Raw genomic sequence first — 16,762 nt, forward strand, 5'->3', positions numbered from 1 at the left:
CGAATTTTAAGGTGTTAGCGGTGTCAGAGAGATCTGATTTTTATAATATTTGATGCGCATTTCGAGAACAGCTAAATAGTTGATAGCCATACCCGCATAGAATGGTTATCCGGTCACTACGTTTTTTCGATAAAGATGTTATCAGGACATGAAGATTATCAGACACGCACTTTTTGACGTTGACTAGCAATGGATTTTACTTCTACGTCCACGTATTTCCTTGCGACACCGCCCTCTATTTTATCTTTGGTAATTGCAGAGGTGCCCGCGCTGATCTTCAGTCAAATCCCGCTTTCTGATATGGCTATACGTTTGTTTGCATATTTTTTGGAATGAACTCTGATTTAATAGTACAGGTTTTGAATGCCCTCGTAAGCAGAGTGTGGCTATTAAAAAAAAATACAAATTCATTCCAATTACTCTATATATACACGACTTTGTTGATAAAGGTGTGTGTATAACGGAAATGCTTCTATATTTTCGATCACGAAATATTACTGTACACGAGCAAGTATCTATAGTCATATATCGGAGAACTGCTGAAAAAAGTACTCACTATTTTTTAATTAAATGGTTTTAATATTACATAGCTCTAATAACATAAGCCGCGTTGGCGTCGTTTGATAGCTGAGTTTTACGGTAGTAGACATGCTAAAGTTGTTGGAGTGCCCTTTATTCACATCCAAAAAAAAAAACAGAGCGCCTTGAAGATAAGTGTATTCGCAATATTTTACAATTTAATTACAACAAAAGCACAAATGTTGCCTACGAACATAAAAAAAATATGTACTATTTATTGCGAAGATATGCAATAAGAAAAAACTGCCCAAACTGAGGGATTTGTTCAGGACATTTTGATACAAACGACGCTTCTTGTGATTATGAAATAGAGAATCGCCGTATAGCCCGAAGCCTGCACGATCAGACTATCACATGTTTCGCTCTCTACAGAACCCTTTTAACGGTTTTAATTTAATTTCAATGAGGGATTCAAAAATCATTTATCAAAATTTTTCAGTTTTCAGTATTATCATTGTATTGTTACCAGAAAAATAACAGTTAATAATGACAGAAAATTATCAATCAAAATAGCGCATATTTAGCTAGAATATAAAACAATATTTGCTTCAGTCTTGGCTTAGAAGCTGTCAAGACAACCCCTTATTATAACTGTGTGTAGCATATATATTTGGGTTGTGGTAAATTTGTTGCTACTATCAATGATACTTCATTGTATATACAAAACAATTAACTGATGTATCATGAGTGTATCCTTTGTTGATATAAATGTTTACCTACTTTACTACTACGACTAATCATAAATCTATTACCTTGAACATGTAAGAACACAATTATCTGAAGAACAGCTGACGGAGGTGATCTTTCCCGTGTGTCCTGAAATGACACGTTTCGTTGAACCTCGGCCACCTGCAAACTAAAGAATATTCGTACAATGAACAACGATGAATATTACATAAATTGTGTAAAATATAGAAACTGTTTCTGTACGAAAACTTTTCTGAAATTAGAGGAATTCAGTGATTAAGAGCAGGAGATATACTTGTGATAGTAGTAATTATACTCCTTATTTATCACGTATATTAATGTATCATGCATATTCCCAAAATATGACTCCATATTTTTGAGGGTCACATATTTTTGCCAGCTCACACATTTTCGTTCACCGTGACATTCTATCGCATCGCATATGAGTCGTCGCACATGAGTGAAGTTCAACTCAGAATATTGTATTAATTATTAATTAACAGATATTTTACTATCGCAGCGAACAAGGCCTTCGAAATTGTTTATTGCTCTATTGCCAAAAAAATAATGTCGGATGCTTAAGGATTGTATGCAAAATACGGGTAGTTTACTTTGCGTCTGAGCTATCCTATATTTTTTAAGTTCAAGCGTGTATTTGTGAAATTCGCAGCCCTTCTGCAGCGTGCCCTCAAAAATCAGCCCCAAGCTAATGTCTGCTTCACTACTGTAGGTGCTGTAAGGTGACACCAGCAGTAATAACGTATCAATGTAAACAATAATACATATATTTCAACAGTTATTATAATTTTATTAATCAACAAACCTTTTCGGGGCTACTATATAGCAACCGATTTTGGAAAGGAATGCTACTGGAGCCTCAACTTCACAAATGATTACGAAGAACGGACCACTGAGCACATTTGTCAACTTGCGTCATTGAATTAATTATATTTAGCATCGACAGGCCCAACAAATACTCGCTAATTTTTGAGAACAAATCCAACCATGACTGTACAGTTTTGTTAAAATATTTTGAGCAAAAAATCAAAGAAGATCCACGATCTCGCGTTTCTACAGGACTGTGATCACAAGTTCAGAGAGCATTGCGGGATATGCATACTGCACTATCGCTTGTATAAAAGATGATCTAGCCTAAGTCATGCTGAATGTCTCTGGCCTCAGTTCAAACAGCATATACTTCTATATAGCAGCGCAACGAACCGTTTTCCAGCTGCATGCTGTGGCTAAATATAAATTCATGCTCTCTGTAAGTCCAGAAATGTGTGCGAGACTTGCTAAAACCACGTATTATTCTGGTAGTAGTCATAATGAGCGGTACATGAGTTCATAAAAACAAAGCACTGGTTTCATATTTTATTGATAGAAGTGGCTCGATGAAATGTTAGAGTCCACCGCAGTTGGTATGGATATGACTTACAGGAACATATGGAGTCTTTAAAAATACTGACCGGACTTCTAGATTACCTAAATCCAAAATCTAGTTATTTAAAAATATTGAAGTATCTTTATGTTTGGAGTTTTACGTTCGGTGTCGCAGTTAGGCATTCGATCAGATGACTTTCTTTCGACGACGACCACAGCAAGAAAAGCTACTGCAAAAGCGTTTGCCAAGGATGTTTTCACAGCTCAAGTTTGAGGTTCGAAGGCGACCAGATATCATCCTGGTTTTAGCTATAAACCGTACCAACTAGCAATTTACTTACGTGTGCCATATGACTAAGTGAAAGGCCACGGAAAACCAATGTAGAGTTATGGGGAGGTATCGTTGCTAGGTTGAAACGTAAATTAATTGACGGAAATGCACTATCAGAAGTGAAGCCTGTGCCTTCATGTGACCCAACACGAGAAAATTTAGCTGGTCCTGACGCCAGAAGGATTGATAGATTTATAGCTCTTTTTTTTTGGTGCATAGCCATTTTTAGTTGCTGAAATGATTTGTCTGGGTAACTCCGAACTTTAGTACGATGTATTACTGACTATATATTAGTGACTATAATAGTATCGTTCGACCATGGTCGTTCCCTAATACTTATTATTTCTGTAAACTATGATAAACAGTTAATCACATATCTAAGGTTGCTCGCCATTCTCGGCCGGTGAACACCATTAACTTGTATGAACATTTACTTTGCCCAACACAATTTTCACTTGAATATTTATCATGTCATTATTGTCTATATAGCGGCAAATATCATCACTGTAATCGTTAACATGGTATACCCAGCTTCGAAGACGTACCATATACAATGTGGTGCGCGTTGCGCAACCCAGTATATTTCATAGAAGCATTTACGTGTTGAAAAAGGAAACTTACAATGAGTATAACTGTTTAAAATTATCAAATGAATACACCCATTTCACCTGCGAGCATAAATTAATACAACCCGATACAGATATTATAACGTCTTCATCGTGCATCACGTAGTACCCATGTTTTCATTTAACATAGGTAAAGCATCTTTTAGCTTTTGATATCTGTTTTAGTAAATACAGAAGTATGGAGCATATAGTAGGCTAACAATTTTGAGAGATTAGATTGACAAACACTGTTAACCTGTTTCTGCACACATATAGATTTCTTCCATATGAATAGTTATAAGTCCTTTTTCTTCAAACTACAAGCCACAGTTTATAAATATACGTTAAACGTGCATTTGCTTCGTGCCTACACAAACATTCGTTTCTAGGCTCATCTAAGCATACACGAATTTATAATTCGGAAGGGTTATAATTAGCGAAAGATATTATGTTGATCCTATTGCGAGACCCTCTTGTGTATACCATACAATACTTGGGTTTTTTTTTATCATATGTCAGATTCCGTAAAGTCGATCTTGTTTTAAAAAAGATGCGCCTTCGTCATCAAACCCCGTGTTCTCACCGCGTGCTTTTATTGCTATCAGTCCTACTGCTTTGTTTAATTCTGAATATTCTTTTACATCATAACATTCCAAACAATAAGATTATTTTTTTTTTTACGAAAATACGGAATATATCTACTATTCCACAATACCACCTAGTTATTGGAACCGTTTTTAGTATTGTTGAGCTCTCTAAAAACTAACATGAATATGACGCGAAGGACATGCGGCTTTGTTGGATACATCGGGCTTCCCCAAAAATCCTAAGTTATTAAAAACGTTCATACCAAAAAAGTCAGCCATCTGTCTATCTATGTTTTGGAAAAGTAGAAAACATAAGCATGCTGCTGTAACTCCAACGCCGCGTCACGACTATACCTATCTATCACTATCATATTTATAAGATCACAGCTAAACCATAAATAGAAAATGTAGAAGAAAGCTTTCAGAACTGAAACTCTATATTTTTTTTTACAAAAAAAAGTTACCTTAATGATCTTTTGTTAAAGAAAAGATCTATTTAATTCTCACTATTTAATTCTAATGTTAAAAAAAAGTATGTTGTTCAGAAAATAGGCTGTTCAAATGTGGTCGTACAAGAAAAAACATCTTATGAGTTTAAAAAGGCTGCACTCCTTACTATACTATGAGGTTCTTGTAGTGCCTAGTGACCACTGAAGATGACGAATCCAGATTTACTGTATTCTTTACGAGCCAATCTCAGTATGTTTGAAATTACCTTCTCATTATAGTTGCGCTACGGATCACCTTGACATCGGTGAAACTAGATTATCTTATATAAACTTAATAGAGCTTTATGTGTCCAATAAATTTATAGCTAGACGTCTTTTGCAACTTTTGTAAGCTGTCGGCTTTGTGATATACGTTAAATTTTCTAAAATATTATACCCTAACATGTTTTTGTTTACATTGTCGGCCCTCTCTACCATAATTCAACTTTGTGCTAAACAAAGTGAATATTGTAGCCATGATTAATGCTGTTTCAGTTTTGATGAACTAATGATGACCAAAAGATTGTTCACCTCAAAATCATACTCGATAAGAGCGTTACACGCACTGTAGAACACAGTAGCCTCTCCAAAGTCATCCCGTATCCCTGAACTCGGATAGCTCCAACACAGACAACCAGGCGTGTTATTACATGCGACCGAACAGTATTCAAGGGTAGCATTAATAGTATCGTCACTTCTGAATTGTTTTGAAGAAGTCATGTCGAAGTTTTACTACCCAAGCACCAGGAGCAAAGATACCGCTCACAGCGGAACAAAGATAACTGCAAGAGAAATGTAAAAACTCTTGAATGCAAATATATTTTGTTCTAGGTCATTCAATAAGAGTTAAAAAAAATCGATAGAGTTAAGTAACGACATTAATTTGTATATTTTCAAGGTTGCGAGATAAATCTTTGATATGTTTGCTTATTTAAGTAAGGAGTATATATGCATAAGTAATAATCTGAGTCTTCATTTCATATCTATTAAAGTGGTTCATATCTATTAAATGTGAGTTAAATATTTTAGTTAGCAAGTATAGATTTACCCTAATCTGGATGAGATATTGCACCTGTCAATTAAATTTATAAAATATTATTTTCTTTTTTGGGCACTTGAATTTTCGTTCTCCTTGAAGATGGTCAATACACGTCGTATCGAAGCACTGAGGGTAGTGATATAGCATTTCCATAAACACGCTGGATTTGATATTGGGTGCGGAGAACCAAAGATAGATATATTCTGCTTAAATTAGAAAGCTTTCTTTAAATACTCAATTTAGACATAATCTAACAACTAAATATAATTTAAATAGGAAAAATCGATACCTTCAAATGAAGCTTTTCACAGTATTCCTTAACTAAATACTTTAGAATTGTCGTGATTTTCATTCGTAAAGCACATGGACTGATCGTGTAATTCCATTTGTTTGTTTTCAATGAGCGCTGTCCTTTCCTAAAGCAGAGGCCCTCTCCACCATCGGTTTTTGGCGGAGGCCGTAAACACGTTTCTACTCTGCCAGCTCGTAACGGTAACAGTCCTAAAGTCAGGTAACACTTTTCTGCTAGATGAAACTCTGGCTAGTAGTTTGCTTTCATGAAATTAATTCGCCGCCGGCTCAGATAAAGTATAGCGCTCTCAGGATGTTTTCAAGTTTCATTTTTAAATTTTTAAGAATACTAGGAAGGTCTACATGCGACAAACTCCACGCGGAAAAATATATTTGGAGGTATTTTAGTGAAGGCCCGCATGGATTTCTACAGTTCAGGATAGTGTATATATGGAATCGATGATAATCTATACATGAAATTGTTCCCATGTGTAAATAAATCTTTGGCTAAAATGTGAGAGTTGGTTACCATTATATATTTAAAATTAAATTTAGACCGCTCTTGAGTAACACCGTTAGCTACATACTTCATGCGTCATCTTTACGGCCTGCGAATATAAGTTCGACTGCGAATTTTTGATTAGAGTAGATTGTATCGTAGTAGTATGCGTTTTGACAACTTCTGAAATAGCTTTCAAAGTTATTTTAGTCAGTTGTAGTACCGAAATAATTATAAGGATTAAAATATAGTTCTGTGCAAAGGCTTTTCTCGCCTTGGTCTTTTATTAAACATGTCTTTAGACATATATTGTATTCGAACAATAAAAGAAAATCCAGCGAAGAACTTAACTGGAATGAGCTAAATGACAATAAACTAATTTGTAAGATGACATTCAGCCAAATGTGAAAAATTCGAAACTCGGAAAATTCCACTATATTTTACAAAAATAATTATATATTAATATCAAATATCATTGCCGTCGTGTAAATAGTTATGGCTTGAATTATTATAAATATTAATCTGATGTTCTCCTCAAAAATGCGTGGCGTATAAATAAGATTGTACATTTTATTTAAATTATCGCAACTTGTTACATCCTTTTATGCAAGCAATTATTTACTCCAATTTCCCTAATTTTTTCGCAAACTAACGAAGATTATGGTAGTATATTTATATAGCCGTCACCGATTTTTTCAATACGTTGGCAGCGTGTTTTATGGAAGAAAGGTTTACTTCATCACGAAAGCGTTCACTCGATCAATGAGCGCTAATTCAACTATTTTTATTTGGAATAGATGCCACTCGTGTAACTCCTCTTTTAACTGTCGTTACACACAAACCTTTTTGAATAGTTTATAAATTAACGCCTGGAATTACATTAATATCTGCCAAAAACGAAAGGAGATCAATAAAAAAAGCAGCTTTTATGACTGTTTGGCTGACACTCTTTGTACAACCTCATATTTGAGCTTTAAATTATTCTGGTACCTAAATTTACGATATCTGACGAAAGTCCTGAAGATTAGAACAGTTTCTATTTTATAAGGAAGCTAAATGATTCTCGTAAAATCTTCCTGACTATGGATTGGTCATTGGCACTTACAGCCACACATTCGATCTCGCCCTAGTCATCTATGTTTAGGGAAGTCCACGAACTTTCCGTGATAGCTTATTTGCCTGCTAATCTTATGGAGACATTGTAGTCTGGATTCGAACCCGGCCATAGACACACCTCGATTCAACCGAGAGCTAGCCGTCTCTGACTGCATGCCAAAAGGCGATACCGGACATCAAGCTCGAAACATGGAGAGGTAAGTCGAGAAAAACACAAACTTGTTCGCTCGACAATAGGCTGCCAGTACCTTAGGCACGTCTTCACTATTCTCTCAATAGACCACAATTATATTACTATGATTATATTCGATATATTAAAAATTGCTTACAAAAAGTGTGACTACTGCGACAAAGAATATTTTCAGTGCTCTAGTAATGACGAAAAACTCGATTCCTTTACACAGATTATAGTCTCTCATTTTTCTAAGGCACACTTCGAGATGTATTTTTAGCGGTAGAATAAAGCGCGTAAGTAGACGTCGATTTTTCCCAATTTATAAAAGAAGCCGAACTATCTATTAGTTTATCTAGTTTAGCCAAACCAGATGCAATACGTTCAAAAAGCGGCTTTTTTCTATATATCTGATCACCACTGTACAAAATCCAATCATGAACTTATGTGGGTTCTAAAAGCACTATGTGTGCTGAACTGTTTCCCCTTTTCTTGCTTTTTGGCGACATTTCCTGTAAAACGTCACGCTCTGTTAGTAAGTAGGATATATAAAAATAACATGAAGCTCCCGCTCCTTATATACTTTGCTCGTCCAAATTAAAAAAGTGCCGTTGAAAGCGAACTCAGATACATAAAAGATACATAAACTTACAGTACGGTTAAACTCTTAATTTGTAAACCATGTGATTTCTATAAGAAGACGTAAAACCACGAGGTTCCTACATGCATAACTAGAGATTCTGGTGCTTTGGGTTATCTAAACGATTATTCTTTCCACCACTGTCTCGATTTCACAATTTTTCATCCCAAAATTGTAGAACTAACACATGTTTATGAAAGAATTGCAGCGAACCATCAGAGTTGTAAGAACGTTCCAGTTAAAAGAAGACGGGTTAGCTAAAGCAGGATAACTGCAACGGAATATCTATCTATCACTCGGTACACCTATATGTAGTTTACACTGGGTTGAGTGTGATAGCAACAAAGATTGAAGCTACGGTAGAATGGTATTCAGTAGGGTCTGAAGTTATTACGGTTAGTTTTTACCACGCGCTCCTGTACTTAAAAATCCCTAGCTGAGGGATATTATTATTATTACATAAGCGAGTCGTGGTTGGATATAGTAGAGATCATGCAATTATACAAGATTGATCGTTTGGTGAATGTATTTTGTATTAAACCTGACGCCTAAGACTGTGCTACTGCGTACCTGTTATGTATGCAAATTTGCGATAGTTTCTTTCTTCTGTAATATTTGTTTATAGTAATTTATATTCTACCTCTAAAAATGTTTTTTTATTTCAATATTTTCTTGATTTGACGCTCAAAATCAAGCATCGGCTCCAATGGTAATTTTTACTAGAATTATTCCATTAGTATTTTAAGCTCATTTAAATCATGTCAATCTTAATTTTAGTATGTATGGTTTTGAGCTAAGTTACCAACAGTGAAAAGCAGCCGTGCCGATACGACATTACTGAAAGTAGCACATAAATCAATAAGTCTAATTATAACTCTTTTATGTCAGCCTATTTCTAAAAAACGAAACCAGGTCAATACGGGGAACAATAGCTGATATATTTTTTAGGTACAAAATTGAATTATAATGTAACAGATTTGGCCGAGATCGCTGTAAGCTATTTTTGCCCTAGTCCAATTAGTGGCTTGTGGAAGCACGTAGCGTCCTTATCTAAGTTTTTAGGCATTCCTCTAGGCATTCGATTGTCCTATCAACTCAGTCAACCCAATCAGTTAAGTGTAATAGCGGCCTAGTAATACTGCTTATTGACTAATAAGTGCTCTAATATAATGAAAATGCAGGTAAGTCGATAGAATCTTTACTAATCTTTAACATTGAATGTGCAACTTAGAATGTTTATTACATACTAGCAACGCAAAAGTTTTTAATTATTAATTTCTACTTATATATATATATATATATATATATATATATATATACATATATATATGTGAAACTATAACTGCTGATGCTGATAACTGTCAGTCCTGTGCCAGAAAATAGACAGTGAATGAAGCAGTAGTGACTTGGATATCGGTATCGAGCTCCATATAATAAAAGAAAACATTGCAACCTTTAAAATCTCGTGTTTTAAGTTTGTACCACTTTGGTTTTTTGCTGATGCTCAAATATTGTACACCATTGAAAATCTTTTTCCTTACACGTTTGCTGTTATCGATTTATTCAGCTACCATTTTGTTATCTTGTTACTACCGTGAGTTTGTTCAAAACGATAGAAATAAGCTCGCAGAGCGAAAAATAGCTTTCGATTCATATTAAACACTTGAACATCAAATAAATAAAAATTTACAACAAAAAGTAAAAGGGCGCACCAAACAAAAACGGTAACAACTTGCTAGTCAATTTACCAGCTGGATAGTAATATTGATCAAGTTGAGATAAGTTTATCTTATATCTTGTACAATAGAATGTGTTACGTTTGATGAGTGGGGGCTCTAGAATAGAATTGCTTTTGGGTTTACTTAGCAGTTCGTATACATTTCGTATTATAGCTTGTCCGTATGTGAATACTGCAGGAATTCCTGTTTTACTTCACCCTAAGCAATATGCTAAGTGAAACATATTTAAAGTAGAAACAAAGAATATTACTTTAGTTAAACATGTTTTTTCAGTTTTGTCATTTGTGCTACAATTAGAAAAACACCTGCAAGCCTTTTCGCACAACGTTTCATTTCATCTTTATCATAAGCCAATGCCTTTTTATATTGCTTTTATATCATATATTAATTAATTTCTCATTCTATTTTTAAAATCATATCCGCTTTTTTATTACTTTAATCCACAACATCGTTCTTTTGTAGCCATGAGTTTATTTTGCTGTGGCCAATAGACGAAATGATATACACATAACTCACGTCAGGTTGTACTTATCGGGGTGAGCAGCCTTCTGAACAGACGGGGTTTTTCACCTATCCGCATTCGTAACGTGACACAGCAAAGTGACCATGAAACCAGATGGTGACTGAAAGTGACAAAAGGTTTTTATAAGCAGTTTTGAAAATCGACCTGCATCGAATTGCATCGCCAGCGTATCAGGTGCACCAACTTCAACAAGTGCCTCATTTGGTACATAATCGAGAAACCTATGCGGACACCTGGAACGCATCTTTTGGCACGAGCCCTCTTGACTGGTGACTAGCTTTCGTTACATACGCACCGTTAGCGGGTTACCCTGGTATAAAGGTCATGCATTGCGAGGAATATACAGGGGATGCTAAACAGGGTTTCGCTTAGTGTCGTTGTAAAAAAAAGTAGTTCGACTTCGTTCTGCGTAAACCATCAAAGATTAAATATGATGTCCAAACAGACTTTTCTTGCCCACCATGAATTAACGCGTTCAGAAGTACTAAATGTAATATTTGGATGCGTGTCGTTTTGTACGCGCATAGACGAGTGAGAGGCGAAGTGCCTTTTGATCGAGATTAATGTTTGTCGGTCTTTGGGGTTGTAAATAACTAGAGCTGCTGTATTATTGCTTAGTCCTTCGACACCGGGGCGGCACAGAGCATCACAATGTCGACGCTCTGTCGCGACATTTTGAGATCGATGTAGTGATGCTAGGTCATTTGCAGCGCATCAACCGGCGATTTCATGCTGGCTGCCACTATTTTCGCTCCGGAAAGCCGGCAAGGCCGAATCGGTTGAAGCGTAAAAAGATCGCCTAGCTGAAGCTGAACGGGGCCATCCTGCACCATTCTGGTCCACGAAAACTTTCAGCTGTACATCCCACGGCCAATCTAGCGTGCTATTTTCCCTTTGTGTTGTGGAAGTTATCTAGGGAGTTGAGCAAAAACCATCCACCAACCGGCATTCCTTTATCTAGTGGCGCGAAAAGTGTGAACATGGGCCCGCAGCTAAGGAGTGTGCAAGACCACGAAGCTGAGCCACGAGCGTCGTCCTTCAACACTTTTGGCGCGATAGTACAATATTCGCAATGTGAGGTGAATATCTGGAAAATGAAGCATGTTCTCTCGGAACAGGCCTGGCGGCTTGCGTCCCCGTTTAACTAAGTGGGTAACGTTAAACTTAGGGAGGCGCATAGACACACGGTTCGTTTCGTGCTGGGAGCCAGCCATTTAATAGAATGCTTAAAGGCGATGCCGGACGTGAAACCCGAAACGAAGAATGTGCGTCGATTTTAGTGCGTAAAAGATTACATCATTTTTTGGAGGGTACCTTGAGTGTCAGCTTTTATTAGAGCGACGAATGAACGCGTGGTCACCAGTAATGGCCGGCAACATAGGTAAAAGTGGATCTTGCGTTTCCGTAGATCTTGAAAAAAAGGTCTATGGAAATGCGGAGCGAGTCATTTTTCGGCATTCAAAGGTCACCGCCTGAGTGGTTTACGAAACCGCGACCCCCAAATGGGAAGGATCAATTATGGTCGTGCCTAGTCCGAAAAACTTATGTTGAGAGTAGCACCCAATGATGATTTTAGGAAAATGTAGACTCGCCGGCCGACAAAACGGCCTTGTGTTCAAAGGTTAGCCAGCAGCGAAAAAGGTTGGAAAAACATGCTTACGAGAACCTAACACATTAGCGGCACTTTTACTAGAGAGTATGCGCATTGAGTGAATTTCGACATTGTGAAAAATTGTACCTTACGTTGCGGCGGTGTAGAGTTTCGACGATTGGAAGGAACTTGCGTCTCAACAAATTCTCTGTTTGAACTCGGTATAATGAAAAACCATTAAACAATAGCTAAACAGCCATGACATTATTACCAAGAAACAGTGTACTCCAAGATCCGTTGCAACAGCACTCTCCGATACGGGACGAAGATTGGACTCATAGCGGTAAGTAATCTCGTAAGTGGGTGCGGCGAACAGTTATTTTGAATCAGAGTTGAAAACAGTAGCTGAAAACCACTCACCGAATTTTTTAAGGGGCTACAGAAAGCACAGTACGCTTCGGTGATGCTCCTTGTGTGAGTTTCAAAAATCACTCTCTTTGTTGAGTGCATCGATGCGCCCGAAGAAAATGTTCGTTCCGTCTTTAACAAATGGGTTCGGCTGATGGTTTGTGTCGGCGGAAGCAGTCAGCGCGCGTAGCAAACGAAACAGATGACGGGTTTGTTATTGGCTTGTGAAGAAGAAGAAGCACTGTATTAGCCGAACGATGCAAGGACAGGCCAGCAAGCGGATGGTTTAGTTGAACAGCAAGCTCTAAATGGGTGTTGAACTCGCAAAAAGGACTAATCGAGTGCGTAGACACAAACCTGCGTTCTTTTCCCCTCTCTCCCTCTCCATATATGTTAATCTTCTCTTTCCTATTCACCCCTCTCTTTTAAGACCTCCCCTTTTCTCTCTAGTTCCCTCTCTATTTCTCGTTAATATCGATTATCATTCTCTCAAAGTCGCGCGCTGTCCTGTATCACCCGCCGAGAAATGAGTAACACATGCCTCTGCGGGTTTCGTCCCGTCGACAAAGATCATCTCTCAAAATCAAAATAAGTATTTGGGATGCCCTTGTAAATAATAGGATGGTCACTCGTGTTATATTCTTAACAAACGTTGTAGCGAGAACTGCTGCTCATCAAATGTAACGCGTTCATATGTGCAAAGCTTTTGAAATGTTATACACCAAATGATGAAAAAGAAAAAGGCTGATCGAGTGTCGAATGCGTATCAAACCTTTGGATGAGGATAGACTGACTTTTAATAGTCAGCTACGCCTTCGGCTTCCTTAATTCGAATGTCATGCCATATATTACAGTCAGAATGTTTATTTTTATTTTGCGCGCAACCTGGAAAGAATTCTTTCAGTATACATTTCATTCAACTACTCACTAAGATAGAAAGTGATATAGATCAATTACAAAATGTACCCCCTATCTTACAGGTCCCACATGTACTAAACGGAATAGTTTCGAAGATATTTTTTATGCCAGAAACGAAACTTCTTACGCTACGGTGGAGATCTTCCGGACAATCTGCAACGATTGATATAATCGCGATAGTGGTGCTTTTGGATAGAAATCAATGCATTAGAAGTTATCGTAAATATTCTATACGTGTCTGTCAAAAGCGTCGAGATACATGCGTATGCCGAGAGATACAGACAATTCTCGACCGCTTAAGTGCCTCAGGAACCAAACGATAGCCACTTAGAGCAGTATGAATTGACTTGGGATCAAAATGTAGAAAAACGTAGATCACCAACTTTTTTATGTAAGATCAAGATTGGAGTTGGATTCTTTACAAGAGCGTACCCCGGCTATACTTGCTGCGAAAACCGCCAATCAACTACAAAGGTTGGGCCTTAAATGAAAAAGCTCACTGTAGTGCCTGCAGTAAATTGCCCACTGGGCTTCTAGCAAAAATTGTCGGCTCGGAATTACATTTGTGTCATAGCGCGGGAGTTGAGTGAAATCGAAACCTATATCTATGCTTGGTAAATAGACAGACTTATGCATATTATAACAGATAATATTGAATATGTATGTCAATTAGGCGTACACGGGTGGTTCTTAGAGGATAACGGTACGGCTAAAATCCTGTGGTATTGGAATGGACTGGTTTAGTACAATGAGCTCTTTCCGAAAAAAGAGATTATTGTGACTCAAAATTGTAAAGAAATTTGGGTCGATTAAAAACGTTACTCAAAAATGAATAAAAGTGATAAAAAATGGAAGGCTGCCTTTAAAGTATTAGCTTTTTTTATTTTGTATCTGTCTAACTATTTGCTTACTTCCATTTAATAAAACTCCCAACATGTAAGATTTTCGATCAATGATCTTTCTTTCATTCAATGAGCTTTCTGGTTATACTTACATTGAACAGTCCTTTTTCGATTTCAGAATCGTTCCAAGATGCTGACAAGTAATGCTCTTCCCTGTATTGTTTTTTTTACCTTCTTAGTAAGTCCTGTTATTCCGCAAGCCCGAATCATCTGTCAAGGGAATCGACTTATTACAAATATTATGTACCGCGCAAGAGACACCTGGGCACCGCGCATCGCGGCAGAGTTCAACCCACTATATTTGAAGGTATCAATTTAGAATTTAGTTTAGATACGCAGCTGTATAGACGATAAGATTGTATGGCCGTACGTATGAGTGAACCCGGTGCTTATATACAAAGCCAATTTTCAGCAATAGTGTTTGCGGAAATCTTGTGAAACATTTTTAACGACTAGGTTTTTTGTACCGATTTAAAATATTTTGTTCGCCACTTACGCCGTCAGGCATTGCAGAAACGGCCGGCTTCCAGCACGGTGCGCCCGGATCCGAAGCTAGATTACGGTGTGTCCTAAAATGTAGTAGGCAAACACATTAGCCCTACACCATCACGAGAACAACAGTTCTTTACTATCCAGATAATAGGTTAATTATATTAATACTAAATATATTGTTTCGCACTGCGTTCCACATATGAAATGATCCCATAACTACAGTCGCGTAATGTCGATTACCCTTTCCCCCTTCTACTGTCCTAATGTCACGTTTCCGGTAAACCAAGTATTGTTATTACGTCGATAAAACGTTTTCTCGTTACATTATAACTTCATCGAAATCCGTTAGCTTGAATAAAAAAAAATTATCTTTGTTTGGGCTTTTCAGATAGATATCTCAGGTATAATAACTTTTTTGCCCTTGGCTCAAGTTAAAAACCAGCCAAAGCAGCAAAAAAGCGCTTTCAATTCATATGTGAGTGTGACACTTGGTCTGCAGCAGAACTAAACTGAGAAAAAAATATGAAGTGATGCAGAGAGGGCGAACCTAGTTGACGAGCTCAATTACCGTAGGATCATAGTATCGTATAAATACTTCAGACCACGGTATTCCAGTACTGGCATTTACTATAGTATTAAACCCATTTACATACTAATGAACTATAGCTATTTGCACACTCATAGGGCAGTGAGAAGCATTTGTCTGCTGGTATTGATCTTGTGTAACCTGTACTCGGCCCAACTCATTACTTAACGTAAATGCAAAGACTAGCCCTAATAAAAGAAAAGCTTTTCTAAATATTGCCGATGCGAATCTCAGGGCTGTCGATGATAAGAGTGATATTTTTGTACAAAGTTCTTACCGTTTTTCACCTTTTAATAATTTGTTGGCATATTTGAAAAATCGCATAGCATTCCCGGAACTAAGCCAGATTTCTCTATATACGAATATCTATGTACGTGATCTATTTTATTTTTATACTGACAATACAGATTACAAAATAGGACGCACCGAATACTGGGATTACTGTCTTCAAAAATTCACGGTTCTACAATGCAAGCAACGTGTATCTGCGCGATGAAGTAGGTAAGAGTAGTCTTTCAAATACTGATTCTCAATAGCTATTGAAGACATACAACATATGCGAACTAAGTTCAATAGAATTGACTGATGGCAGTTGAATTTCTTGCTTTCACATAAAGTATATTTTCAAAAGTCCCTCTTGCTGACTGCGTGTTATCTGAGAGTGACAGTCCCTTCTCTGTGCTACAAGTTCCTATATGATTTGGATGCATGGGCATAATTTCGGGCTCAGCAGGAGCATTTACTAGGAATTGGCTTACAAAGATAATATCATCTAAACTATTTTTCGGTGCAGGCAAAGTTAATTGAGGTAACTGAGGTAATGCCTGTGCTCACTGACGTATCAAAAATGCACGTGCAGAATATGGAACAACTTAAGTGGCCAAAGTTGGAATACTTACTGATTTTTCCAATGCATTTTGACCCATGAAAAAGCTAGCGGTAGCTAGAGGTAGCGAATAAAAATATATTCTTATTAATAGCTGGATAAAAATATGCCAATAAAAAGCCACACTGCAAGTGAACACAGGCAAACAGAGTAAAGAACGAAGCTCTTTTATAACGAACAGTTTCAATCTTTTAGCGTGTTTATTTGTCACTTTTTATTTACTAGAAATCGCGTTCTATTGACAACAACATTACAACATCGACATGGCAGAGGTAGGAATACATCGCGTTCTACATACTG

The 16,762-nt window shown here is 37.1% G+C and overlaps 1 protein-coding gene across 4 annotated transcripts in view; it reads right to left on the reverse strand.

Annotated features, from left to right (window-relative positions):
• The window catches only part of Elp2 (elongator complex protein 2), a 28,163-nt gene extending 15,159 nt beyond the window's left edge, over window positions 1-13,004 (reverse strand). The window contains exons 1-3 of one of the 4 annotated variants that reach the window (XM_022844953.2): window positions 12,691-13,004; window positions 10,673-10,779; window positions 1,332-1,435 (exon numbers count right to left, since the gene is read on the reverse strand). Coding sequence is in view for 3 of the 4 variants with exons in the window: in XM_022844936.2 (XP_022700671.1) it covers window positions 1,332-1,435; window positions 5,192-5,380 (293 nt within the window). In the remaining variant the exon portion in view is untranslated. Of the gene's footprint in view, window positions 1-1,331; window positions 1,436-5,191; window positions 5,443-5,988; window positions 6,079-10,672; window positions 10,780-12,690 lie in introns of those variants that run through there. The other 3 variants (XM_022844936.2, XM_086971164.1, XM_022844945.2) reach the window with 3 other exon arrangements.
• Window positions 13,005-16,762: the final 3,758 nt, after the last annotated feature.

Source organism: Varroa jacobsoni, unplaced genomic scaffold, assembly GCF_002532875.2.
Source record: "Varroa jacobsoni isolate VJ856 unplaced genomic scaffold, vjacob_1.0 scaffold_121, whole genome shotgun sequence".
Taxonomy (NCBI): domain Eukaryota; kingdom Metazoa; phylum Arthropoda; class Arachnida; order Mesostigmata; family Varroidae; genus Varroa; species Varroa jacobsoni.